Source organism: Canis lupus, chromosome 5, assembly GCF_011100685.1.
Source record: "Canis lupus familiaris isolate Mischka breed German Shepherd chromosome 5, alternate assembly UU_Cfam_GSD_1.0, whole genome shotgun sequence".
In the NCBI taxonomy this organism is placed as follows: domain Eukaryota; kingdom Metazoa; phylum Chordata; class Mammalia; order Carnivora; family Canidae; genus Canis; species Canis lupus.
Window position 1 is genome coordinate 50,186,796 of NC_049226.1, and position 27,078 is coordinate 50,213,873.

General features: G+C 38.0%; 1 protein-coding gene across 11 annotated transcripts in view; it reads left to right on the forward strand.

Moving 5' to 3' along the window:
* C5H1orf87 (chromosome 5 C1orf87 homolog) overlaps positions 1-27,078 on the forward strand; it is a 78,505-nt gene that overhangs the window by 12,289 nt on the left and 39,138 nt on the right. For 9 of the 11 annotated variants that reach the window (XM_038537357.1, XM_038537356.1, XM_038537366.1 and 6 more), the window contains exons 3-7: positions 5,078-5,312; positions 18,527-18,667; positions 19,251-19,511; positions 21,682-21,803; positions 25,497-25,662. In XM_038537357.1, coding sequence (XP_038393285.1) covers positions 5,078-5,312; positions 18,527-18,667; positions 19,251-19,511; positions 21,682-21,803; positions 25,497-25,662 — 925 coding nt within the window. Of the gene's footprint in view, positions 1-4,609; positions 4,766-5,077; positions 5,313-18,526; positions 18,668-19,250; positions 19,512-21,681; positions 21,804-25,496; positions 25,663-27,078 lie in introns of all 11 variants that reach the window. The other 2 variants (XM_038537364.1, XM_038537359.1) reach the window with 2 other exon arrangements.

Genomic DNA, 27,078 nt, shown 5'->3' on the forward strand with positions numbered 1-27,078 from the left:
TTGGAGCACAGTTTCCATTTTGGTCAACTCTGAGGCACCTGCGTGGTTTAGTGGTTGAGCGTCTGCCTTTGGCCCAGGTCATGATCCCAGGGTTCTAGGATTGAGTCCTGCATGTCCCCCCACAGGGAGCATTGCTTCTCACTCTGCCTGTGTCTCTGCCTCTCTCTGTGTCTCTCATGAATAAATAAAATCTTAAAAAAAAAAAAAATTTTTTTGTCAACTTTGTGTCTCCAAGATTGCAATCCCTCAAGACCTCAAACAAATGCTTTTGGTTGCTTTCTAGCCTCTTTCTCTCAGCCAACACCTTCATGGAATCATTTCCACCTTTTCCTTAAGCAAATTTGGTTTGAAATTCCTCTATGATATTCTTTACGCATACTCTATTTTTTCAGTTATCACACTATTTTTCATAAATTTAAAGACAAAACAGTCCATTGGATGCCCAATATAACACTGACCAATGAGGTAGTAATGCATAGCTGAAAGACAAGTCAGATAGAAGAAAACATCCACCATGGTATAAATATGTTTCTCATGCTGTAGAAATGCATATAAGTGGAGAAAGAAGGATGCAGAAGAGTAGGTGTGTTGGGATATCATTTTCTAAAAGCTAAAAGTACATCATACAAAGAACAATTGTTGATTGGGTGGGTTACTAATTTTGTATATTAAATAACCCAGACAAGATGCCTTTATATATGTTCTTTTTTATTAACACTTTAAAAGAGAATAAAAATACTATTGTTTTAAACATTTTGTACATATGGGCATAAAAGTGAGGAGTAATGTGGAAAATGGGGTATATGCTTTAGAGCCACGTAGATCTGGCCATGAGTCTAAGATCTCTGTTTGCAAGATGGCCTGAGTAATGTACTTAACCTTCCTGATCATCATTTTTTCATCTGCACAATAGTGATAATCATACCTATTTTTCAGGATTATTAGGATAACATGAAAGAATTTATGTAAATGTGTATGTGGTGTCTGAGACATATAAGCATTTAAAATGTTAGCTCATAATTCCAATGACAAAGATATGATTCGGGCATAGGTTTGGGAGTTCAGCACTTTAAAAATCTTTCTGAAGACTAACTTTCTATGATAATAATACGAGGCACGGCTCTCTGGCATTTAAAAAAAAAAAAAGAGAGAGAAAGAAAAAGGAAAAAAAAAAAAACCCCTCACACTTCGTCACAATAACATTTGCTACATTAGCACAGACTTCACATTTCAGCTTCCCCATGGAGTTTAGTGAGAGTTTCAGCTGCACCATCCTCCCCAGTCCCATTTTATATTTTTATTTTGTTGTTGTCTTTTTAAAAAAGGAAAGTCTGGTTGTGTTGATGATTATCTGCTATGACTTCCAAATAAGAACATGCTTTCATTTACTGAAATTAGATCCCCATTCACTGAGTTGGCACACTCAGGACTGTCTTCTCCAGAGGGTTGGAGCCCTGTTAGATGGCGCACAGTTGGAAATTGGTGGCACTGAGTCTCTGCCAAGGCTGGCAGACCTTTAAGATGGCATCTGGTGACCTTTCTGCTGAGCCCCCCTGGGTCCTCCATTTGAGATTTGATGTTCTCGGCAGGGGTGTAATCCAAATCAAATGTGAGATCTGGTGAGCTGGAGTTACATGGGAGGTGGGCCGATGGGAGGTCTCCGCACTGCTTTAGGCAGAGGATGCTATCAGACGCCCTTGCAATGTTTCCCTCTAACCCCGAGACTCAGCTCTAGTAGAGGGTGGCACTGTCGGGCTGGTTTGCAGGAAGAGCCCAGTGTGACAGTGAACAACTGAACAGTTTTCACCTCATTTATTTATCATCCAGCAATACCGTAATCCTCCCTAATTGCTGTAGTTCCAGGATGACACTAAACTCCTCACAGCGTCCCTGAGAGCAGCAGCTGAGGTTGGAAGTACGTATGAAGAAGCTGGTTGTGCCTTGCTTCCAAGACAGTGTTGGTGGCATCTTTCTTTCTTCTTTCGAAATGGCAAACTTCTATTTTCAGTGCTTCAGGTAGATAGTACACAAGTCTAGAAGAAAGAGCTGTGAGTTTGTGAACAGCATAACAACCAGTGTGTGTTGACAAATTGTTTGCGCTAACAGGCACATGCCGTTTCTCAGCTGGGGAGTCATTTTCATGGTAATTTTAAAGTGCTATGTATGTTTTTTTTTTTTTTTTTTAAACAGCTTTCACTTTGAACAGATTTAACAGGTTATTTTTGGTTTTACATCTACTTGTGACTGTTTTAACAGGCAGGCAGATACATTCCACGTTTCTCAGGCAATTCTGTCCTGAGACTGCCCACAAAAGGATTTTGAAGGTGATTAAAGCAAAGCTGATTGTGTTCAGCCAGAGGAGTTAACTCTCTGTCCCGAACCCATTTTTGCCTTTAAATCTGCACTTCCTCCTCCTCTTTCTGCTCCTCACCTAGTGTAAACGTCCATGGATTCTCTCCTGACCCTGCTGGAAGTAAGTAGGCTTCTAAGTGCAAGCAGGCCTACTTATGTTGAAATTCCGGTTCTACTACTGGAAAACCATGTACAAGTGGACATATCACATAAACTCTTTGAATCTTAATTCCTTCGTCCTAATGAAAATAATACAAGCACTGACCTATAGGGTTGATCTGAAGATTGATGTATGTGAATGGCTATAATATGACTGTCATGTAGTTAAATGCTCAGTAATGTTATTTTTGCAACCATCACAAATCATAGTTCTTTTCTCTTATGAACTTCAACAGCACTGATTCTTTGTAACATTCACGTGACATTGATTTATATACTAATTGCGTATGTTTCATAAATTAAACCCATTTCTTTGAACATGTTATAGAAACATAATGTATCTATCTATCATACATACACACATAAAAGCCCACATGATATATATATGGTCTCACTCAATTTTCACAAACGTGATACACCCTTGTAACAAACTCCAAGATAAAACAAAACAAAACAAAACAATAGTATGGATACCATGGAAGGCCCTAGTGTTCCCTTCTGGGCTCTACACCTCTCTAAAAAGGTAACCACTACGTAGAAGCTATCAATCTGACTCCTAGAAGCAAGTTTATACCAGTTGTTAACTTTATTATTTGTGTTATTTTTGGACAGCCAAATTAAGTTAAATTTCTTTAGGTCGGGGATCGTATGTCCTATGTCTCCTCTCATTGGAAGAATTATTTGTTAAATATACACTATTGTTCTCACATTCCCATTCTGTTGTGTTATCATTCAACCGTACTATCTGGAAAATCCCAGCCCTGAATGAGCCCCACTCTCTCCTCTCCATCTCCACAAGGACTCCTAGGAAATCTCAGAAAAGAATATACATCCTCTCAGATTGAAGCCATAAAACTGTTGTCTCCAATCTTCATGGCTACCTGGTTGTACCCAGCCCATCCTTCTTGTTCTGATCAGCTCTTTTCCACTCTTCATAGCGGTTATCTCAAGCCATCTGCCCTTAGCTCAGACTTCCTTCCCTAGCCCTTCCCGCTTGAGAGCCAACAGGTAAGCATACCTTATATATCAAAGAGAAAAGTCAAACCATCACCAAATGTACAAATAAATGTGCCTACATCCTCACTATCTCCCTACTGTACTACCCTGAGGTTTCATTTCTATCTCTGTTCTCCCAATGATACCCCATCTCACTTTGTCAGGGTTCATCATATTTCATCAATAATATCCTCTTTTTCCCCCTGGCTCAATGGGCTCTTCACCACTGGCATTTAATGCGTTAAAGTCCCCACATGATAATCATAAAGCCCCATCTGAAACCTACATTGCACTCCAGTCACCAACTCCTCTCTCTCCTATCTTGCAGCCAAACCTCTTCACAGAGGTCTTTATACTTCTGTATTCGGTTTCTTGGCCGCCTCTTTCCCCAACCCACTTCAGTCTGGCATCCACTGGAACACCTACATGTACAGAGGGAAGAAGAGCCCTAAAAGGAGATTTAGAAGAACTTCTCATAAGGTAGAAGGGAAACCAGGAGTGTAGGGTCTTGGAAGCAAAGTGAAGTGTCTCCCAGAGACGCTGCTTATTTCTAGCATATTTCTTTTTAGATAAACTCTGTACTTTCCCATACAAGCACATATATTATGCACATGCATTTCACATATGTAAGATAATTATTTTTCACTTATTTGTATAACTGGATATGTTCTTGTATCATTAAAATCATTCCTATTTTCATGGCTTTATAAATCCTATCATATGAACATAGAATGAAATACTCAGCATATTCACCTATTACTCAATACTGAGAGTTTAACATTTTTCTTCTTCTCCATTTTTCCCCATAATACACAATCTTAAATATTGACTTAGTAGGTTAAACCATTGCAACTTCCTGACTGACTCTTCATATGTTTTATCAGTTCACCCTATATGAATTATATCTATTTATACGGCCATTAGCATTTGACTTTCTTACTTTTAAAGGAGTTTCCTAAATTTAAAGTGATGTCTTATATAATTGTTTTGATTTGTGAGTCTTTAGTTTTTAAACAAGGTTGAGTCTTTTTAAATTTTTATTATTTCCATTTTCTGAATCATTCCTACAGTTTCTTTTTTTCTTTTCTTTTCTCTGTTTAAGATTAAACTTAAATGGAGAACTACCAAGATTAAAAAGAAGCCACAAGAGGAAGCAGCTAAGGAGAGACACAGAGCAGGACTGCAGCTAGCAAACCCCCTGGACTGGAATTCTTCTTCTTCTAGTTGCAAACACTGAAAATACCCATTAGATTTGTCAGTAAGATATGTGATAAACTGTGGGGTTCATTTTTGACACTCCCATTTTTTACATTAAGGGTATAGGAGCAGATGGATAGATTCTCTTTATGAACATGAGGAAGAGGGTAGGAGAAGTTAAACTCTGAGAAGATAGTAACACAGTCTCTCTATGGTAAATGATCCACACACAGTTAATGTTTACTCCTTCATTCCACCATGCTGAGTTACCACTGTTCACACCACCAGACTAACACCTTCTGCTTCTTATACCAGCCTCGTGTATGCAGAGTCTGCCCTATGAGTAACAAAGTGCAAAACTGTTTCTTCACAGCAAGGAAAATGAGAATTTGAAGGCAGAAACTCAAACAGTACTCCAGAAATCCATGATTGGTGGTGCAAGGCAGATAAGCAGAGACTCCCCAACTCCTACTAATCCTACTGATCATCAAATCAATCATGACCTGGATGATAAGGAAGAAAGCAAGCACCCAGAGAACAACCAGAAACCAGAGAACAACCAAAAATTTCTAGCAGGAGCACGCAGTAACAGATTTCTGGATGGCAAAGTGAGTGACAAATATCCAAGCTTTTCTTGGTAATTGACTAAGAAAAATCAGAATTAGTTTGAAACAGATTCACACCCACACACACTTGTACTAATGGTAATTAATATATTTTGCATAAGGTAGGCTTGGAATTCATTTTTTTAATTTGAAACTACATTTTTAGGTCATTTTGTATATTGCATCCTGGTTGATCACCAGTTGAGTTGGCCAACTGACTCTATTGGTGGCTAACTCAGTGATACTCATATAGTGATACATGCAAATTTGGGTTATGGTGCAAGAGAAAGGTCTGTCTGCTGTAACATTACAGGAATCATTTATTTTCAAAATCTGGTGCAACCGTGTCTACATATCAAAAAATTATCAGCCAAAAATCTTGGTAGAAATATACATCAATGTACTCTTAAGAATCAACCAAACAATTCACAACAAACTAACTTGATAATGATGAATCTATGTGATTAGTAATTTGTAATTAAAACACAAGAATAGCAGTAATTGAAAACTGGATCCAAATCAAGACAAAACTAAGGATTCATTGATAACAAAGTATCATTTCCAAAAATTGCTGAAATTGCAATTAGATGGATACATAGAGTAGGAGTTTTGCAGTGCTGCCAAGCATTAAGTGACAGCCAAATATTTTAGTAGAATACTGAATTAGAGTCTGCAATAAACTCTAACATAACTATTTTTAGTTTATAATTTTAATAGCCCTTACTAAATCACTCAGATACCAGCTAGTCTTTAGTCATCTGAGAAAATAAAAGCCTATGGGTTTGTGATCTTTTGCTCATAAGAACCCTGCAAAGCTTATAATTTAAAGTGGCTAATGGTTTACCAGGGGACTTCAGACCATACTCTGCAAGGTCTAATTGAACATGGGTCCAGAAACAAAAGTGACTTGCCCAAAATGTCAATGACACAGCCTACACTGCAACTTGAGCCTTCTAATCCTCAGTTAATGTGTTCTTTTGACTTTTTGTTGTTGTTAAGATTTTACTTATTTATTTGAGAGGGAGAGAGAGTGCCCAAGTGGGGGAAGGGATAGAGGTAGAGGAAGAAGCTGACTTCCCTCTTGAGCAGGGAGCCTGACACTGGGCTTCATCCCAGGATCCTGGAATCATGACCTGAACCAAAGAGAGATGCTTAACTGACTGAGCCACCCAGGTGCCCCTCTTTTGACTGTCGTATAAGTAGTTCTTGAATTTAAGTTTGGGGCAGGACATAGCACATCTGAAGAGGTGAAATGATTCATTTTGAACTTCTAAAGACCTCTGAGATTTTATGTAATTTTGACTCTGTCATTGATGTATTTGTTATTACTTTGCAAGATGACTTTGGTAATAATATTATAGTTATAAGACCCTTTATTATTGACTGATTACTTTCTGGTAATTTTTATCATTTGCTCCTTGGAATTAACACTCTACGGTAGGTATCAGTGTTTTTTTGATCACTATGGTATGGATGATAAAGCTGAGGCTCAGAAAATTGAAGTCACTCTTAAGTGTAGAGATAAGATGTTTATCCAGTTTTTCTCCTCTAGTCTTTTCTTCCTTTTTTTTTTTCTTAAAATCCTCTTTTTCATTATAAGGTATTGCATACTCATGTACAATTTTGGCAGATGGAGAATATAAGAAAATCACACTCAGGACAAACTCTTAAATAGCATTTACTATGTGCTGGGCACTGTTCTAAGTTCTTTATATATATTAACTAGCTTACTACTCCCAAGCACCCGATGAGGTAGGAACTCTTGTTGTCTCAGTTCATAGATGAAGGAACTAAATAGCAAGATCAAGTGCTTTGCCCTTGTCATAAGGCTGAGCAGTGGCAGAGCCATCATTAAAGCCCAAGTCCTAGGTCTTCCATCACCAATACTATTCATTCCTTTGGATGGATATAACATGGCTCATTTAACTAATCCCTGACTGATGGGCATTGAAGTCATTTCTAGTTTTTCTCTTATAAATGGACATTTGTTTCTTGATACTTCCTCTACCACATCAAGCTGTCCATTTCTGGTATAGATTTTGCATTTCCATTATCATAGGCAGAATGTTCCTTGAGTAAGCTGTTCTTGGACCTCCAAGATCTGGATTCTTTGCTAGCCCTATAGTGCCAGAAGGAGATGATTTGCCCTACCCCTCCCAGAACTCAATGAGGTTTCTTGTAGGAGACTCAGCAGACCTGACACCCAGCCACCAAATACAGCAAGGCCTCCTGGGAGGTGTGGGGCCTGACTAATTGGTTCTGTCTGCCGAGTGTATGGTGCTGGCCTGCCAGATGGCAGCCACAGTTGCCTGATACAGAGACCCTCATTACCACCTTGACTAAGTGGTAAATGGAATTTTGCTGCAGTGAAAGAAGCAAACCAATCAGAACTCCTTCTAGATCCTTCTTCCTCACACATAGATGAAAATAAGCTTTCCTGCCTGGGATGTAACAGGCAATCTGGGCTGCCTGAATTTGCTCCAAAAGAAAAGTTGCTGATAAAGACTGAGCTAACGTGGGTGAGGACAGGCAAGTGTGAAATTCTTTTCTAAATTACAAATCAAATTTGAAGAGTATCATTAGTTAGTAGGAGGTAAGTAGAGCTGAAAATGCTATGAAAACCTATGGTTTCATATATCTGAGAATAGCAAGATATCTTAAAAATCAACAAGTACAAAACTTCACTTCAGAAACGAAGAATGGGAGGCCCAGAGAACTTAAGTGATTAGTTTGAGGTCTCACAAGTCAAGAGTCTGACTCTTCTCAACAGTAACCCAAGAATCTTTTTTCTCCAAATTCTGTTCCTTATGTGTCTTTGAAAATACAAATATCATTTGTATTATTTCTCAGAGGCATCAGCTCTGCCTTCTCTCAGAAAATAAAAAAGAATGTGTGACTAGCTACAAACTCAGTAGCACGGTTTCAAAAATAAAATTAGAGCGAGTTTTTTGCATCTGGCAGCATGAAAATGAAAGTGTTAGTGCTTTAATTTTAATAATTATCATAGTTGATTGGTAATGTGTTCTTTTCAAAGTGCTTTTGTGTGTTTTATCTTAGGTGTTCCACACAGTAGTCTTGTGAGGTAAGTAGAAGCACATGATGTCGTCCTCATTTTGTAGGTGAATAGATAGACGTCAAGGACATTTCCACTTGGCTGTGCATTGGTAGATTCACCAGGTTCAAAACAGAACCTTTTATCCTGTTCTTTTTCTGTGGTCTGTGTCTCACTGAACAATCCCACAATTCTCACAATTATACCAGCAAGAAACCTGGGCACGCTTTCCCCCTTTCTCTCTCTAAGTCTAATATCACTGAGCCCTTTAAACTCTACCCTCTATATTTCTCAAAAATGCCTTCTGCTTCCTCTGCCATCATCCTAGTTAGACCACCATGTACTTCAGCACAGTGATTTTTAATTATCCTCAAACTGGCTATCCTTTTCTATGTCTCCCTCTCTGTATTGGTCAGCTATTATTATAATACTGCTGTGCAACAAATCACCCCAGCACTCAGCAGATTATAACAATAATCATTTATGCTCACATCTGTGGATATGAGTTAAGATATCTTTTGCTTTTTTTTTTTTTTAAATTAAACTTTTCTAGGCTTGGCTCCAGTTGGTAGATTTGGTTCAGGTCTGCTCTGTGTTTTTCTTATTGTTCTGAATCCAGCGGGATCCTCAAAGCAAGTTCTTCTTATGGCAATGAAACATTTCAAGAGGACAGACTCAACCATAAGTACATTTTAAGTCTTTGCATGTGTCATATTCACTAACATCCATCCCATTGGCCAAGGCAAGCCACAAGCCAAAGCACAATACCACTGGGGCAAGGATATATATTCTGCCTCTTTTAGGAAGAACTTCAAAAGTACTCAAGTGTAGCCACTGCTTAAAATACTTAAAACCATTGTTTAATCCCCCCTTACCCCAGTATAAAAGGCAAACTCCTTGATTGCCATTCTAACTCACTACTATCCACTCTCTACTTCTTTCCCATGCCCACCTTTCCCTAAACAACTTACACTTCCCAAATAGAATTCTGTTTCATTGTATCTTCTATGCTTTGCCCATGCTATTCCCTTAGTATGAAAATTTCCCTCTATCTTCATTTAACTCCTAATTACACTAGGGTCTCAACTTAGATAGGTCAAGTCTACTAAGAAGCATCATTGTCTGATTACCAAAATTGAGGTAAGTGTAAATCAATCTGTACATATCCCTATAGCAGATGTTGTTACACTATTAAAAACAGTTGTTTCCTCTACTTTAACATTGTGTGTCAATTACACTCAAATAAAAAAATTAATTAAAAAATTAAGAAGCAATGGTGTGAAGTAGGTGCTAATATCTCCATTTTATAGGTGAGAAAACTGAGACACAGTGACATGAAGTAAGTTGCCAAAGCTCATAGAACCAGTCGAGTATTGGTGGGTCTAGAATGTGAACCTAAGTAGTCTGGATCCACCATACCAGTGTTTCTCAATCTCTTTTTCATTATTGGACTCCATCCTTAGGAGAAAAATTAAAACTTTCCCTAAAGAGAGAGGAATTAAACACCAAGAAACACTGTTTTGTTGAGTAGAGTTGAGCTTTGGAGTGCTGGCAATCACTGAAATATTTTAGAAATTTTTGCTTCCTTAAGGGCAACATTCAGAAAAATGCATACATTATGGTGCCTGGGTGGCTCAGTCATTTAAGCAATAGATTCTTGGTTTCAGCTCAGGTCTTGATCTCAGGGTCCTGGGATCTAGCCCTGCATCAGGCTCTGCACTCAGCAGGAAGTCTCTGTGAAGATTCTCTCTCTTTCTCCCTCTTGCTTTTCACCCCCCCCGCTCACATTCTCTCTCTCTGTCTCAAATAAGTAAATAAATCTTTTTTAAAAAGCATGCACTATATAATGCCTCTCATAAACATAATTTATAGTGAAATTTCTTGCAAATAAATCTTATAAATAAGTGAATATATCTTCTATAAATAAAAAATAGACTTCCTTTTCTCCTTACACAAGTCTGTAAATTTTCCTGAGAATAAGAATTTCCTTGTTCACTTTTTTTTTCCAAAATGCTTCTCTCTATATATTAACCCAAAGCCAACATCCTATTTAATGGATAAACACTAGAGACTTTCACACTAGAGTCTGGAAGAATTCAAGGATATCTATCATTTCCACTGGTTTTTAATATTATGTCGGAGGCATTGGCCAATGTAATTAAACAAAAGAAAGCAATTATAGGCATAATAATTAGAAATGAAGAGGAAAAATTATTTTCAGATGGAAGATTATACATATAAAATTTCAAAACAGCTTATGAAGAAACTACTAAACCACTAGGAGAATTTGGCCAAACATGGTTATATCAATATACATAAATCAGTGGCCTTCACATCTATAAACAAAGACTAGTAAAATGGAAGGCAGCATTTATAATACCAAATAAAATCATAACTAAATTAGCTAAATAAGTAAATAAATCAAATGCAGTCCAATTTAACTAGAAATGTTCAAATCTTTATGAGGAAAAAATATTACAAACTCTCCTAAAAGACACAAGAGTAGATTTGAACAATGGAGGTATAGTACGTTCCTATACATAAAAAAAAGTTAATGTCATCAATCTCTATCAAAATCCCAATAATATTTTTTTGCAGAAATATAAAAATCCATCCCAAAATTCATATGGAATCTCAAGGAATCCTGAAATCCAAAGTAAATCTGAAAAAGAAGGTAGTACAAAGGTAAAATAATAAAAAGAATAGGGTACTGGCCTAATGACATAGAGACCAATAGGATAGAATAGGGATCCACAGTAAATCCTCACATATATGGTCAAATGATTTTTTTTAAACAAGGGTACCAAGATGATTCAATGGGGAAAAGGTGGTCTTTTCAAGAAATGGCACTGGAAAAATTGGATATCCACATGCCAAAGTATGCAGTTGGACCCTTACCTAATACCATATACAAAAATTAACTGAAAATGGATCCATGACTTAAATATAAGATCTAAAACTATAAAACTAAAACAACAACAACAACAACAACAACAACAAAAAACTAAAACTAAAAAAATAAGGCAAAGTCTTCAGATTGGATCTGACAATGACTTCTTGGATATGACCCCAAAAGCATAGGCACCAAAATAAATAATTGACTAATTGGGCTTAATGCAACTTTAAAAAAAATGTTGTGTGCCACAATACACAACTGATTATAAAAAGGTAATCTATGTAATGGGACAAAATATTGAAAAATCACATATCTGATAAGAGATTAATATCCAGAATACATAAAGAACTCAAAAACTCAACAACAAAAAAACAAGCAATCTCATTCAAAAATGGGCAAGGACCTGAATAGACATTTCTTTAAAGAAGATTTTTAGATGGACGATAAGCACCTGAAAAGATATTTAACATCACTAGGACAATGCAAATAAAAGCTATAATGAGATACCACTTCACATCCATGAGGATAGCTACAAACAAAGACAAAAAACAGAAAGCAACAACTATTAGAAAGGATATGGAATAATTGGAAACTCTATGCACTGTTGGTATGTAAAGTGGTACAGCCACTGTGGAAAACAGTGTGGCGGTTTCTCAAAAATATTTAAAAATTAGAAACAGAATAACCATATTCTCCACCTATTCCATTTGTGGATATATGCTCAAAAGAATTGAAAGGAGGGACTCAAGGAGACATTTGTACACCCATGCTCATAGCAGCATGATTCACAGTTGCCCAAATGGGGAAGCAACCTAAATGTCCAACAAAAGGTAAGTGGACAAGCAAAATCTGGGGCATATGCATATGATAGAATATTATTCCAGACTTAAAAAGGAAGGTAATTCTGACATATGATATAAAATGGATGAACCTTGAGGACATTTACTAAGTAAAACAGGGCTGCCATGAAAAGACAAATAGTGTATGATCATAACAACAGAAAGAGGGATAGTGGCCCCAAGGACTTGGGGGAAGAGGGAATAGATGGATAACATTTAGTTATAGAGTTTAGTTTGGTGTGATGAAAAGAGCCATGGGGATGAATGAGCAAATGGCTGCATAAAATATGAATGTACTTAGTATCACTGAACTATGCTCTCAGAAATGGTTACGATAATAAATTTTGTAATATGTGTTTTACCACAATAAAAAACGTCATGAAAGAAAGTTAACATCATGATATCAATCCTCCCTGAGCATAACATGATTCCAACAAGAATGGTATTAGATTTTTGGAACTAGTCAAATTGATGTGTTAATTTAAAATAACAAACTAGAAAGAATAGTCATGGATAGAAGAGCAGTGGGTGTAGCATTAGCAAATATAGAATCTCTATATCTAAAATAATGTGATTTTGGCACATTGATAGGAGACTAATGGAATTGAAAAGAAATATCAAGAAACAGACCTAATGGCATATTGCAGTTTTGTATTTAATAAAGATGACATTGCAGATTAGTAGGAAAAAGATGGACTTTTTAATTAGTAATGCTGAGATTATTGGATAGCCACAGAGAACATTTTAAATTGGGCCTCTCGTATATTGTACACACATACAATGTACACTGAAATACATTCCAAATGGATATCAGAGGTTGAAATGTAAAAAAATAAACCTACACAATAGTGCAAGAAAATGGTGCAAGAAAATCTTCTGTAATCTGAGATGAGGAAATTTTCTCAACTGTGACTCAAAATCCAGATACCATAAGAAAAAAAGTGATGATTTTGACTATATATATGTAGCCAGAACCATTGTGTGCAAAGTGTACATATATACCCAACAAATTGAGGGGAAAAAATCTGCAATTTATATCATAGATAAATATATCCCTAACATATAGAATCTTCTATCAGAAAGAAGAAAGAAAAAAAGGCATTAAACTATTAGAAAAAATGGGCAAATCATAGGGATGGTTCATAGAAAGACAAATGTAAATGGTCCTTAAGCATACCAAAAAATATAGCATTGCTCTTAATAAAAGGAATATAAATTAATACCACCCTGAGATATAATTTCTCACAATTACATTGGCAAAAGTCCAGAAAATTGACAACATACTCTGTTGGAAGGTAGAGGACATTTAAAGTAGAACTGTTTTGGCAGGAAATTGACAATAATTAGCAAAACTACATATGCACTTATTTGTTGACATGAAAAAAAAATCTCACTTTCAGAAAACTATCACAAAGGTACACTGGAAAAAAATGTTAGATTTATGCAGGAAGTGCTCATTGCAGCATTACTTGTTATTAAAAAAATAAAACAAAACTATAAACAACCTAAATTCCCATCCATAAGGGACAGGTTGAATAAATTACAGTACATCCATACAGAATATTATAAAAGCTTTGTTTTTTTAAAAATATTTTATTTATTTATTCATGAGAGACACAGAGAGAGAGAGACAGAGACAGAGACAGACACAGGCAGAGGGAGAAGCAACCTCCATGCAGGGAGCCCGACTTGGGACTCCATCCCGGGTCTCCAGGATCACACCCTTGACTGAAGGTGGCGCTAAACCGCTTAGCCACCTGGGGCTGCCCTATAAAAACTTTAAAACTGTAAAAGGGTACGAAGACTATCACAATATATACAGAATGTTAATTTCACTATCATTGTATGAAGTAATCTAACTAAATCTAACATTAATTAAATGAAAGAAAGTGAAGAAAATATATAGGTTCTGCTTTGAGGTATCTATCTACCTATCATCTCTCTATTGCTTATGTTTTTTAAAATGAAGGAATTAATAAAAAAGATTTTAAAACATGGTTATCTATTGGGATAAAGGGAAAATGTTGGAAGGATCAAGAATGGAAACAACTCATCTCCAAATAAATCTTTTTTGTAGATTTGGCCTTGGAACTGCATAACTATTTTACAGAAATATAAAACAAATTTAAAAATCAAAAAAAATCAATTCCTAAACTCAAAAACAAAATAAGTCTGCTTTAGTTATCTATTGCTGAATAACAATATTTGAAATATTTGATGATGTTAAGGAATCACATTTTTAAAAGTATTAAAATGTTATCATAGTTATATTTTCAAAGAGTTGTTATCCTTAAGGTAGTTATCAAATTTTAGCATGCACTACGAGTACTGGAGGGCTTACTAAAACAGATTTCTGGGGGCACCTGGGTGGCTCAGTGGTTGAGTGTCTGCCTTTGGCTCAGGGCGTGATCCCGGGGGTAGAGTCCCATATCAGGCTCCTGCCAGGGAGCCTGCTTCTCCCTCTGCCTGTGTCTCTGCCTGTGTCTCTGCCTCTCTGTGTGTCTCTCAATAAATAAAACCTTTAAAAAATAATAAAACAAAACAGATTTCTGGACCCCACACACAGAAATTCTCATTCAGTGGGTTTAGGCTGGGTCTCAAGAATTCACATTCCTAATATATTTCTAGGTGATGCTGAGGCTTCTGGTCCAAGGACCACACTTTGAAAACCACTGCTTTATAGATGCATACTGAAAAAATATGGATGAAATAATACACCATCTGTGGTTCACTTCATTTCTGGTGGCGGGTGGTGTGGATATAAATAAAACAAGAATGTCAGTTGAGTTGATAATTACAGCTTGGTGATGAGTATATGGAGTTCCATTATACTATCCTGGGTACATGTGCCTATGCTTTAAGTTTTCCATAATCACAAGTGAAAATGTAAAGAAAATATAGATTTTTACAAATATAACTAAAATACTCAAATGATTAATTCTAATACTTTACTCTTTTATTTAAAGTATATATTAACATCACATGTTAAATCTATTAATTTGGAAATACTGTTTTTTCTCAATTCTACATTTCTTGAGAAATCCTATCAAGCTTTTTATATGCATCTTTCTCATCGTATTTATTATCACTAGCATCCCTTTTTGAGCCATTTAACAGCTTTCTAGAACACATCAACACCTTGGTCTAAAATGTTGAAGAAACAGAACTTTTCAAATTTGCATTTGATGCCATCTCTGCAGATTTTCTCCCAAGCCCCAGCTATGCATTGCACAATATTAAGACAATTTGTTGTGTTCACTTGTCTTGGAGGGAAGTGTTCATGGATTCCACAATATCACCACTTTAAAATAATTTATAAGCTATCTTTTAAAAAAAGACTTGTTTATACTCCCAACACTTGCAAGTTTCCAACACCTCAAGGATTACTAAATCTGTGTTACATTTCTGTGCATCATTTGTAACAATTCCTCTAGGTAAATATCACAAAACTAGTCTTCTGCCCCAAACTCATTTCAGCCTATTGTGTCATCCACAAGCACTATTTTGTGATTCAAAGTAAAGCAAATGACAGGAACTTTTATAGATACTCTGGCAACTCCTGAAGTCAGAAACATGATGATTCCATTTTATCTTCTTTGACACTTTGTGGATATACTGTTTTGAAAAACAACAGCCCAGGGTGATTGATGTCAGTGAAGAGAGAAATCCGGAAGCCCCGCATAGGCTGGGCCTGCACAAGCCATCATCACCATTCTGACATTGTGTTTCTCTATTTGTTCTTCCAATCTGGCACCCTTCTTAGGTGCTGGGAGTAAGCAGGATACAAAACAATTCTGGCCCACACAGAGTTCACACTCTATTGGAGATATACAGCAAGGAACAAACTTTTGGAATTTACAAAATGTTTAAATACATTATAATAGTCATTGCTCCAGCAGTCCTGGGAGTAAAGGCTATAAAATTTATTCTGTGATGCTTAGGCTGAAAGATCTATGAGGGCAAGAATCATACCTGCCTTGTTCACCTGTATCTGTAGTGCTAAAAATAAAGGTGCTCAATAAACTTTGGTATTTAAATGAGGAAAGGGACACCCCTCCTTGACTCCATTGGGATGATGAAGTATTGATAAATGCAGCTTCAGAAAACTATAATATAGACATGTAGCAATTCTCAGAGGCAGAAAAATATGTATGTGTGGCTGCCAATGGAAATGTTTAAATTGTAAGTAATTTCCAAAGAAATATATTGTTCTAAGAAAATGTTCTAGGAAACACCTGAAATGCCTAGCCAAATATTTCATAGGATGAATCTGCTCTGTGGACTGAATGAATGTGGAATCTGTCTCCTCCTGGGGTAGTGGTAAAAAGCAGGGTTCAAGTCTTACCTGCACAATTTACTTGGGGGTAAATTTTGGACACTTCTGACCTAGTCCTGGCTCTGCTGAAAACATTTCCCCATGGCCCTCAGGAGAAAGCACAGAGGCTAATACGACTTGAGGGTTCACCCCCTTTCTCCTATCTCTCTCTACTGCCTTATCTTTTGCTTTTCTCAAAACTTAAACTATGCTCTGGAAGCATCCATCTCTCTCTTCAGAGCCTGTGTGTACCTTTGAGGTTTTCAATACCCAGCTTTCTTTCCTGGGCCCTTCCTTCTTCTCTTCTCCCTCTACTCATTAGCCTCTCCATATCCAAATCGAACTCATCTTTCAAGCCTAGACTTCAAGGTCATTGCTTCTGTATCTGGCCCACCAAGTCCAGGTTGAGTGGACCTATGGACAGTTCTGACAGTGACCCTCACTACTCCATATCGTTCTGTCACAAGTGCTTGCTGTGACCCTCACCATCTGCAAACCCTATGAGAGCAGGAGCCAAATCTGTTTTGTTCACTGTAGGGCCCATCACCCTGCCTGGCCCAGGTTAAGCAAGCCATAAGTATTTCTTAATTTATATTACTTCTAGGTAATATAAGCTTACTAAGCTTCTGAAAGCCTTGGCTTTCAAAATATAGAAGGGTGCTAACACTACCTGCTTTATAGGGTCATTGTAAAGATTAAACCGAATGTTATAAACAAAGCATCCATATGGTGCCTTGTACAGAGTATGTGCCCAATAAACATCTTGCTGTCTTTATGCTTATTCTAGAACTCTCTCCTGCTCACTCTTCCCACTCTAGAGAGCCTCTTGATTTTTCTTTGAAATACTTCATAACTATAAAGCACCTGTAGGTTGCTATTCACACTGACAGGTTATTTCACAGAACCATCAATTGAGGGCAGACATTCCATTTTCAATTAATCATTTTGTTAATTGTCTCCTTTCCATGATCTGATATTAAAAATACCCATGTATCTCGATTTGTACCCCAAATGTTATTTTTATCTGGTATGACAAGGAAACAGAGTGACAACTGCTTTTGAAAGAATAGTTTCTTAAAATATCCATGAAAAGGGGTTAAAATTTCCATGAAAAGGGGGCAAGCCACACCACATAGGAACACATGGGGATGTTCTATGCTCAGTCAGGAGGTAGAAGTGAGCAGAAAGCACAGTCTACAAGCATTACTGGGGTCTCCACAGGAAAGGCAAGGCAGAGTAGGGTAAACAGTTTAGGACTGGCAATTTTGAATAAATGGCTCAGGGGCTGTCCCTAGTTGTCCAGTATCTGGACTGTGTTGATTTTGGGCAGGGGATATATTTGCTTTGAGAGAAATTAGTTAACCCTGGGAAGGGCAGTCTCTTTCAGCCAGCAATGCTATCCAAGATGTCAAAACATCATAAAATATGGAAAATTAAAAAAAAAAACATCAGTAATATACCATACTCCATTGCAAGAGGCAATGGTACTTCATCATTGACCTTTGTTCCATCATTTAGTCTATGGTAACCTTTAATAACATTGCTCTTAGGATATAACATCCTGGGCTTTTTAATCTATTTTACTCCGTTCTTGACAAAACTCAGTTACCTTTGTTGCCCTTCCTCAATTGGCTAATTAAAACAGCCTAAGGGGGTGCCTGGCTGGCTCAGTCAGTACAACATGTAACTCTTAATCTCAAGGTTGTAAATTCAAGCCCCATATTGGGCATGGAGCCTACTTAAAAAAATAAAAATAAAACAGCCTAAAGATACCCTTATCTCTAATAGGTTTCCACATTTGCCTATAAATACCTTATGTTATACCTATTCTTCCTTTGTCTGTCACAGACACCTTCTTTCTCACATAAATGACGCAGCATTGTTTTATTGTTAATATATTTGTCAGACATGTTAATTGAATAATGCTGAGATTGATGTTGAGGCAGGCTTTCTTCTTTGGGGACTGAATGATTCAATGACTATATGGGCTGAAGTCACTTGGAACTGGGAATGTGTTTTAAGAGATTGGTTCCTTATTCATATTCCCTCTTCTTTCCTCATTCGTTTCCCTCTCCTCTTCTGATCCTTACTACCATTTGTCTTTGTTTCTTTAAGATTCCCAGCCAGGCAAATGTCTATTGCAGCTCGGTACCAACTGGAGACCAGTCTCTGTCCTATATCCATGGTCTCCCCAGGAGAAACATAAGAGACTGGTCCTTGGAACGGATGGCAAGGGGCAGCTCTGACCAACCTGAGGTACCTGTACTAAGACTGGACTTATTTTCTATTGTGGATGATGGGTATTATTTGATGCCTGTAGATTTTAATGTGGAGCAGATAATGAGACAGTTCGAGGATGGATTGGAGGACATCAGAAGCCATACATCCAATCAGCCTCCAAGAAGCTCCCTGGTAACTCACAGGCATACTGCTAATGTCTCAACCGAACTTCTCATCTTCCTCCTACCTTCTTCCAGCTCCAATGGGTCTCTAAGAGATCCAATGAGTCTCTAAGAGTTGGCATTCTAAATTCCTTTATAATTAAAAAAATATTTACAGAAGACCTATGATATAACTTATATAACCCAGGGAGCCTCCTCACAGAGTATACGCTCTGAAATGATTTGCTTCTTTTCTTCTCCTGAAGGCAATGGTTCCAAGCCATTGCAAACTAATAAATACACCCAGATTGAACACTTGCCCTGGGTGTTATCAACTTATCCTGCTCTAGGGTAGACCTGAAAGTGGATACCACTAGGCTTCTGTTTTCTTGCATTGGCCTTCAGCCTTTTTATTTTAGAACCATGTTAATTTATTGTTGCTATTGCTCTTTTGTCAGGATTTTGGCCAGAAGCCAAGTGGAACAAGAGAAGATGCTTTTCTTCTTGCCCTGGTCAGAAGAGAACTCAGATCATGCCCCTTGAATGCTGGCTTACTAGAAAAACTTCAGAAAGAGCTGATGACCCTGGATCCTATCTCTTCAGGATTTCTTCTCCAATCTCAACTTAACTGCCTTTTCTTGAGGCATGAAGTCCCTCTACAGTTACCAACAGTCAAGATCCTTTGCCAGAGATTTTCTAGGCGGGACACTCCAGAAATGGTACAGCCATGTTGCTATTTTAAGTGTGGGTTCCTTTTATTTATTTAACTTGAATCTACCAGAGTCATGTAATTAATATCTTTCTTAAAAATAATGTTTACTAAAATAATAATAATAATAATGATAATAATAATAATGTTTACTATTGAACCCTACGATATAAAGCTTATTTTTATCTATATATGTAAATTTCTAGTCAGAATACATGAAAATAGAAAATAGATGTTGGTCTATTAGCCCTATTTGATTTCTTTTTAAAAGACTTTCCTGTCCTGACTTTCCTAGTCTGCTCTTAGCACTTTGGGGTAGTTACAGATTTAGAATAATGGGCTCACTTGAGTCTCATTTATAAGTTGATCAGTCTGTAGGCTCTGAGGTAAGACTGGAGAATTTGGCTAGGATATATCAGCACAGTTCCTAGAGAGTTAAGGTGGGAGGTATTTTTGGAATATGACTCACCACCATTTTACTAATTAGAAAACTGAGACCCAGAGTGGAGTAAGGAAATTGCTCAGTGTACCCAGAGAATTAATGCCAAACCCAGGGCAGATATAAAGGCTCCCCAGTGATAAGTCCAGGGTTCTGCACTTTCCAAGCTTACATTTGTGGGTGGATACAAAGCACAGTCCAAATGTAACCAAATTCGAAAGCTAGAGAAGAATATATCCTACAACAAGGAGAGGTAATAGCAATGGGTAAATCAGGAGTGGGCATGAGTTGATAGAAAACCAGGCCAAACTCAACCTTATAGAGGTAATCTGAGAATTTAATAATATAATAAATGTAATTGGGCAGCCCCGGTGGCGCAGTGGTTTAGCCCCACCTTCAGTCCAGGGTGTGATCCTGGAGACTCGGGATCGAGTCCCATGTTGGGCTCCCTGCATGGAGCCTGCTTCTCCCTCTGTCTGTGTCTCTGCCTCTCTCTCTGTGTGTCTATGAATAAATAAATAAAATATTTAAAAAAATAATAATAATAAATGCAATTTACCTGGTCATGTGCTTAGCATTTAGTAGGTTCTCAAATAAATGTTAGTTCTCTCCCCTGCCCATCTCTAACTATAAGTAGTTATATGTTGATGATAATATTTAACAATACAATATCAACTTAGTACAACCACTATGAATCTTCAGTTTGATCAAATTCTCTGGTCTGAGGCCAAGTTTATATCAGAACTTTATATAGCTTCCTTCCCCACCTGTTGCCCCCTCCACTACCCTGGAGTTGTCTACCCACCAGAATCCCTAGGATGTCACCCAGACCAAGAGTGCAAATGGACAACATTCCTTCAGTCCTTTCCCTTGTAAGAAAAAGGCGAGGGGTCCTTGGGAGTTTTCACTTAGCTTAATAAGGCCTTGCCCTCAAATAATCTGAATATATCTGCTAGATATATCTAAATAAAAGCCTATTCTATATATTATAAATATATAAGAGATGTGAGAGAGAGAGAGAGAGAAGCTAGAGACAAGATTAGGCTGCAGTAACAAATAGCCCTAAAGTTCCAGTGGCCCAAAACAACAAAAGTTTGTTTCTCACTTATATTTCCATAAGAAATCAGCCATAGTATTGTCATTATCTTAGCTCCAAAACCAGACTGATGAAGTAGTAACTCTGGTATATTTTTGGACTTGCTGGCAGAGGGGGAAAAAAAGAAATCTCTGGAGGGTCTTGTGTGAACAGTTTAATCCTCAACCAGAAGGAGCACATGTCACTTCTGCTCATAATTCATTGGCCAGAACTGTTCTCATGGCCCTACCCAACCCCAAGGCAAACAGGAAGAGAGAATAACAGGAATATTTGGTAAAAAGCACTGATAATCATTATACTCTATTTTTAAGGCCAGTTCAAAAACTTTTAATAAGTTTTTTTTTTTAAACTTGATGTATTTATTCAAGAGAGAGGGAGCACAAGTGGGAGGGGCAGAAGGAGAGGGAAAGAAAATCTGAAGCTGACTCCACGCTGAGCTTAGAGCCCATAGTTGTGAGATCATGATCTGACCTGAAACCAAGAGTCAGATGCTTAACTGACTGAGACCCCCAAGTGCCCCTTAATAAAATTTTTTTAATTAAAATATTCCCAAATACTCTACCTCAACAGGTATCTCCCTATGGGCATTTCTTTCTCTTGCATGTACACTAAATGAGGACGTTCTGTTTCATATCGGATTTTCAGGTGAATTATGGAAAGGTCCTCCGGTTTTTAAAAGCTGCCACTTCAGATGATCCGAAGCAAAGCACAAGAGCTGTGGGCAGCAACCCAATGAAAACTCAAAGTTGTCATCATCATAGCCAAAGGTACTTTCTTTCTTTTCTTGGGTATAGCCTTCCTAAACTTCTAGAACTACCAGTGATTTTGGAGACCCTTCACCCAAAAAGCTCACCCAATGTAGAATCACTTTGTAGAATCACTTCACCAACACTTGGCTTATGCTTATCATTTCCTTTCCTCTCTCTTGTATGCAGACCAGCACAGAAAGTTATTTGCAACAATTGCATGGGTTTCTTGAGATTAAGCATGTGTCTTTTTTTGTGAGGTTGCCATGTGAAAGTGTAAACCTTCGTTATGGAATAAAAAATGACTGTATACTGGTGCAGAGCTCCAGTCTATACAGTGTGATTCTGGAAATACATTCCGTCAATGAATTCCTGGCTTACATGTACTAGCAAAGAAAGGTTTCAGGTACAAGAATCAATAATCCTTTCATGTAATCTCGAGGGAAAGAAATGACACAAAGTAAAAATAGAACATGAGGAATATCTTAAAAGATGAGGCACAATAAAGCATGATAGTGTCTGTGTTCTCCAAGAAAGTTGACAAAGTGCAGTGGCTAGGAGCATAGCCTCCATTACCAGCAGCCTAGGCTCAATTCCTGTTTCTGCCATTAAGGGCTCTGTAACCTTGGGCGTCACTTACGCTCTCTGTGCTTCCGTTATAAAATGGAATCCATAAGAGATTTCCCTTCACTTCGTAGATGTTAAGAGTAACTTAATCAATTCATAGTTCTTAAAAACAGTATCGGATACATAGTAAATGCCATATAAGAATTTTTTTTGTACTATTTTAAACTATTCCTACCAGAAGACACTCTTTTCAGTTAGAAACAATGGGACATAGTGGTTAAGAGCCACGGTATTGTAATTTATCACTTCACTCTCGGAAAGAAGTTTCCTGTAAAAATGTCCCCGGGCCAAGCATTAGACTTGATTCCTTTCTACAGTGTGCCCTTTATGTGCCTTTTTATATTCATTGAATACCAGCTGCTTGCCAGACACACCTTGCTGGGCACAGTGAATCCAGAGGTTGGCAAGGCCCAGTCTTTCCCTCAAGGCTCAAAGTGCAAAGAAAGATATGTGTACACCAGTCAAATATCTGGGAACAACTGTCCTACAGAGGGCCATAAAACCCCAGAAATTTTAATAATCAGCAACCACACTTCATAAAACACTAACCATGAGATTTGGGCCCTGAAAGGTAGACTATACACTAACATACATGGCTACCCATTGACAGATAGGGGTCTTATGAGTCCTGGGCAGCCCTATACTAAGTTGTATCTCTCTGTGGTATGGCCCACAGTCCTTTCCTTGCCTGAAAGCCATTGTACTGGTAACTAGCCACTTGACATCTGAGGTCAGTAATAGTGTCTGCCCTGGCCAACTCGGTGTCCAGCATGGTTCCTGGCACATGGGAAATGCTTGATGAATACTTTTACTTTTTTAATGTAATTGGCACCTCCAATTATCCACTTGCAGGGACATCTGGATGCCTACTCTATAAAAAAAGGTGCACAGAGAGATCACTTTGAACTCATCAGAGAAGGTGCAGCTTTATACAAACCAAACAGTATGTTTGTGGAAGTGCAGAACTGATGGCCTGTAATGACCCCAGGCTCTTTGTTAATTAATGTGCTGCTCAGGAAAAGGCCCTCCCATGTTCTGCAGGTAGAGCCGTTAATAGGGCAGCTCTGTGATGTTTAAAAAGCCTCCAGCGTCACCAGTGGCAACAAGCGTGGCAACAGCTCTCATTACCTAAGTTGGACCAGATGAAACAAACTCCTAAAGCAGGTTTCCTGAGAAACCCTACCAGCTGAAGCAAATGGGTTCCATACAACCCCTGCCCATTTAGGACTTGCTGTTCAGAGACAGGGGCCAAAGCCTCACGAATTCCTACCCCCAGGAACTGGCATTGCAAGAAAAGGAAAGAGGAAGGAAAACTTGTGTGATTCAGATCTGGGACAGATCCATCTATCTGATTGGCAAGGCCTGGGTCATGTGCTCTCTCAGCAAAGAGAGACCAGTAAAGCACAGGGCTTGCATTTTCCTCTGCAAGGGTGAGAGGCAGACTCCTAAGCTGGAGAACTGTCTGGACCAGGAAGGAGGATGTAGAAACTATGTGACCGAAACAAAGACAAACAGCCACTCCTTTCCTGGACCAAGCTTTCAGAAAATATGAGCTGTTAGGCCAAAACTTGAGTTAAGAATCATGAGTAAAAGGAAGGTAACAGGGGCACCTGGGTAGTTTGGTGGGTTAAGCAGCCACCTCTTGATTTCGGCTCAGGTTGTTATCTCAGGGTCCTGCGATGGAACCCCTTGTCAGACTCTGTGCTCAGCAGGGAGTCTGCTTGAGATTCTCTCCCATTCCCTCTGCCTCCCCCTAGGCTCTACCCCACCTCAGATACTCCCTCCCCACCCCCTCAAATAAAATCTTTAAGAAAAAAAGAAGATACAAAAAAAAAAGAAAGAAAAAAGAAGATACAAATGGCCTTTAGTAAAAGTTAAATACATATAAAAATAGTCAATTCCAAGTACTGTACTAGATCCCCAGAATATAGTAAGAAACAAAACAAACCAGACCCACATCTGATGGAGCAGTCTAGTAAGGAAGTCAGACATGAAGCAATAGCTAAAGAAATAAACATATGATTGCAACCTGAGACTTATTAAGAAAAAGACAAGGAACAATGAAAGAGGTGATCAAGCAGCCGGTGCTGAAGCATCGTTGAGGGCCAATTAGGAGCACCCTTCCCAGGTTCTCATTCAGTGACATCCTATTGGTAGCTTGAAGTCAGCCATGGTGGGAGTTCTTACACCGTGAAAATTAGTGATGTTACAAATTAGGACGTTATCTTGGAGAGCAGATTGTTAAAGTTTACTGATTTAATGTTTCCTGAAAGGAAGCTGATTTACAGAAGTGAAGGTTGGGGGATGTCACAGAATGTCCCTGTAGGAAAGTGGCGCTTTATATTGAGACAGTGGAAATTAGGGGAAATGTCACTGCCAAGAAGATCGCACATCATTTGGATGCTAAATGAGTAAACATCTCAAACTAGTTTCATAAAATAAATGACTATAACACTTTGTCACCCTGTGGGTTTTCACCTATTTTTTAAAGTAACAAGAGTCCGTAAGATAAACCATTTTAATAGTTCCAAACATTTGAAAAATCATTATTCCCAAAACTTTTCTGGGTTTTCCAGATACAAATTGCTGAGTCAAGGATAACATGGGATGTTCACTTGATCCAAGATTTCCTTCTATAGATGTTCCATGGTTATAGGAATCTGGCAGGATCTGCTCTGCTTTGCCTGTGCCAATGAACAGTTTGGAGATGTGATTTGCTGTTCATAATTATCTGGGCTCAGATCAAGCAGTGAAAGTAAACTATTGTGGCCACTTGTAATTTTTTCTCTCAAGCTGTAAAAAGGGGTGAGAGAGTAGATGACAGATTTGGCGTTATATTCTACTTGAATTGGTTGGAGCCTCCTGGAGCAGAGACTCTGGTGTCAGTAGAATGGAATAGATTGGAAACAATCTATGAAATCTCCATGCACAGACCCCATGACCAGGTTCCTGAGATTTAGAAGACCTTACTAGGTGGGTTCTCTGGTTTCACAATATATGTCAGTGGTGAGAGATGTGGTATGAAAACGCATAGCAGCTTTGGGCGGGTCATGCTTTCACAGTCTATCTTTCCCCTGCCCTTCCAAGCAGGACCACTCTTCACGATGCCAGCCCTCAGTCAGAAGTGAGCCAGAACCTGTTGGAGATCTTGAGGGCACTAAGGACAACCAGTGGCAAACTCGACATAGAGGGCCTCCGCCTGAGTTTCCGGAAAGAAGACCGCTCTTTCTCTGGCTCCCTGCCCCCACCCAAGGTAACCAAAACTAGAGTTCAGGTGTGTTTGTCTTCAAAGGCTACCTCAGGGTCTATCAGGAAGCACAGTTATGATCTGTGTTCTGCCTGTGGATCACATTATATTTGTTTTCTATGCCTGAGAGGAGAAAAACAAAAGGAATTGTAAAATGTGTGGAATTAGTGGAATTAGTCCAAGAATTACTTACACTAGGATATATTCTATGTTAATAATAGCGAAGATGACAACACCCAAATAATATTTCACAATGGACAACAAATATTTTTTTCCAAGGCCAGATGTTCATTTCTTATACCCTCTACCAGCTTCCAGTGACATGAACATGGGGTATCCCATTCCTTAGGAGCATCCAATTTTAGGAACTAATGTGATTTATTGCTGATAGAGATTAGCATGCTGTTTTGGAGCGTTAACAGTGCAGATGTGTTTTATGGAACAGGATCCAGAACCATACTAATTCAATTGTTGTCTTTAGCTAAACAAGCCCTAGTCATGAGGCTACCTCAGACAAAGAAGAAATAATAATTATGTCTATTACTACAATTCCGTTAATGACAACTTGTCACCACCACGCTTTATTGAGTTCCTACTAAATGCCAACCCCTGCACTAAATGCTTTATTTACATTATCTTATTTAACATTTGCAGAGAACTGCAAAATCCAGATAGATGTTATAATACCCATTTAATGAAAAATACTGCGTGTCAGGTCAATTGAATCACCCAAGGGCCACAGCTAGCTAGCAAGCACCAGAGTCAAGGTTTAAAGTATAGAAGAATACTGGAGATTGAGAGCCAGAATTGGAACTCTATGAGGCCAAAAATATCTGAAAGCATCCATTGAGTCAGGATATAAGACTTAAGATTCCAGAGGAGTAGAAGGGATTTAAAATTACAGGGGGGAGGGGGCGGAGAAAGTGCTATAGAAAAGATTAGAAAATCTTTCACTTAGGTAAGTGGGTTAGATTGAGAGAGAATTAAAAGGAACATATGATGTTTACTAAGGAAGCAAGGACATAATATGCTGAAAGTAGATTCTCATTCCAGGACAGAAGCAGCTTTCTCTATGCTTTCATTACACAGTCAGCTAACTATTCAAAGGCAAAGGTCATGACAGTGTGTACGTGTGTATGTGTATGTGAATATTACACGTGCAAGCATGTTTCACTAGAGAGACAGAGAGAGTATGCTACAGGAGATTCCACACAACATAAATGGCTTTTATTAAGTTCATAAGATCAGGGGAAATTGAATAAAAAGCAACAATTCTTTGTTAGATTGGAAATTACAAACACCATCAATGAAATTTGAAAGTTCTCAGGTGATACTTGTAGAATAAAACATAAATAACTTGTGAATCAAAATAAATTTGCTTTAATTCTTTGAGTCTTCAGATTTTTCCAAATGAAAAAATAC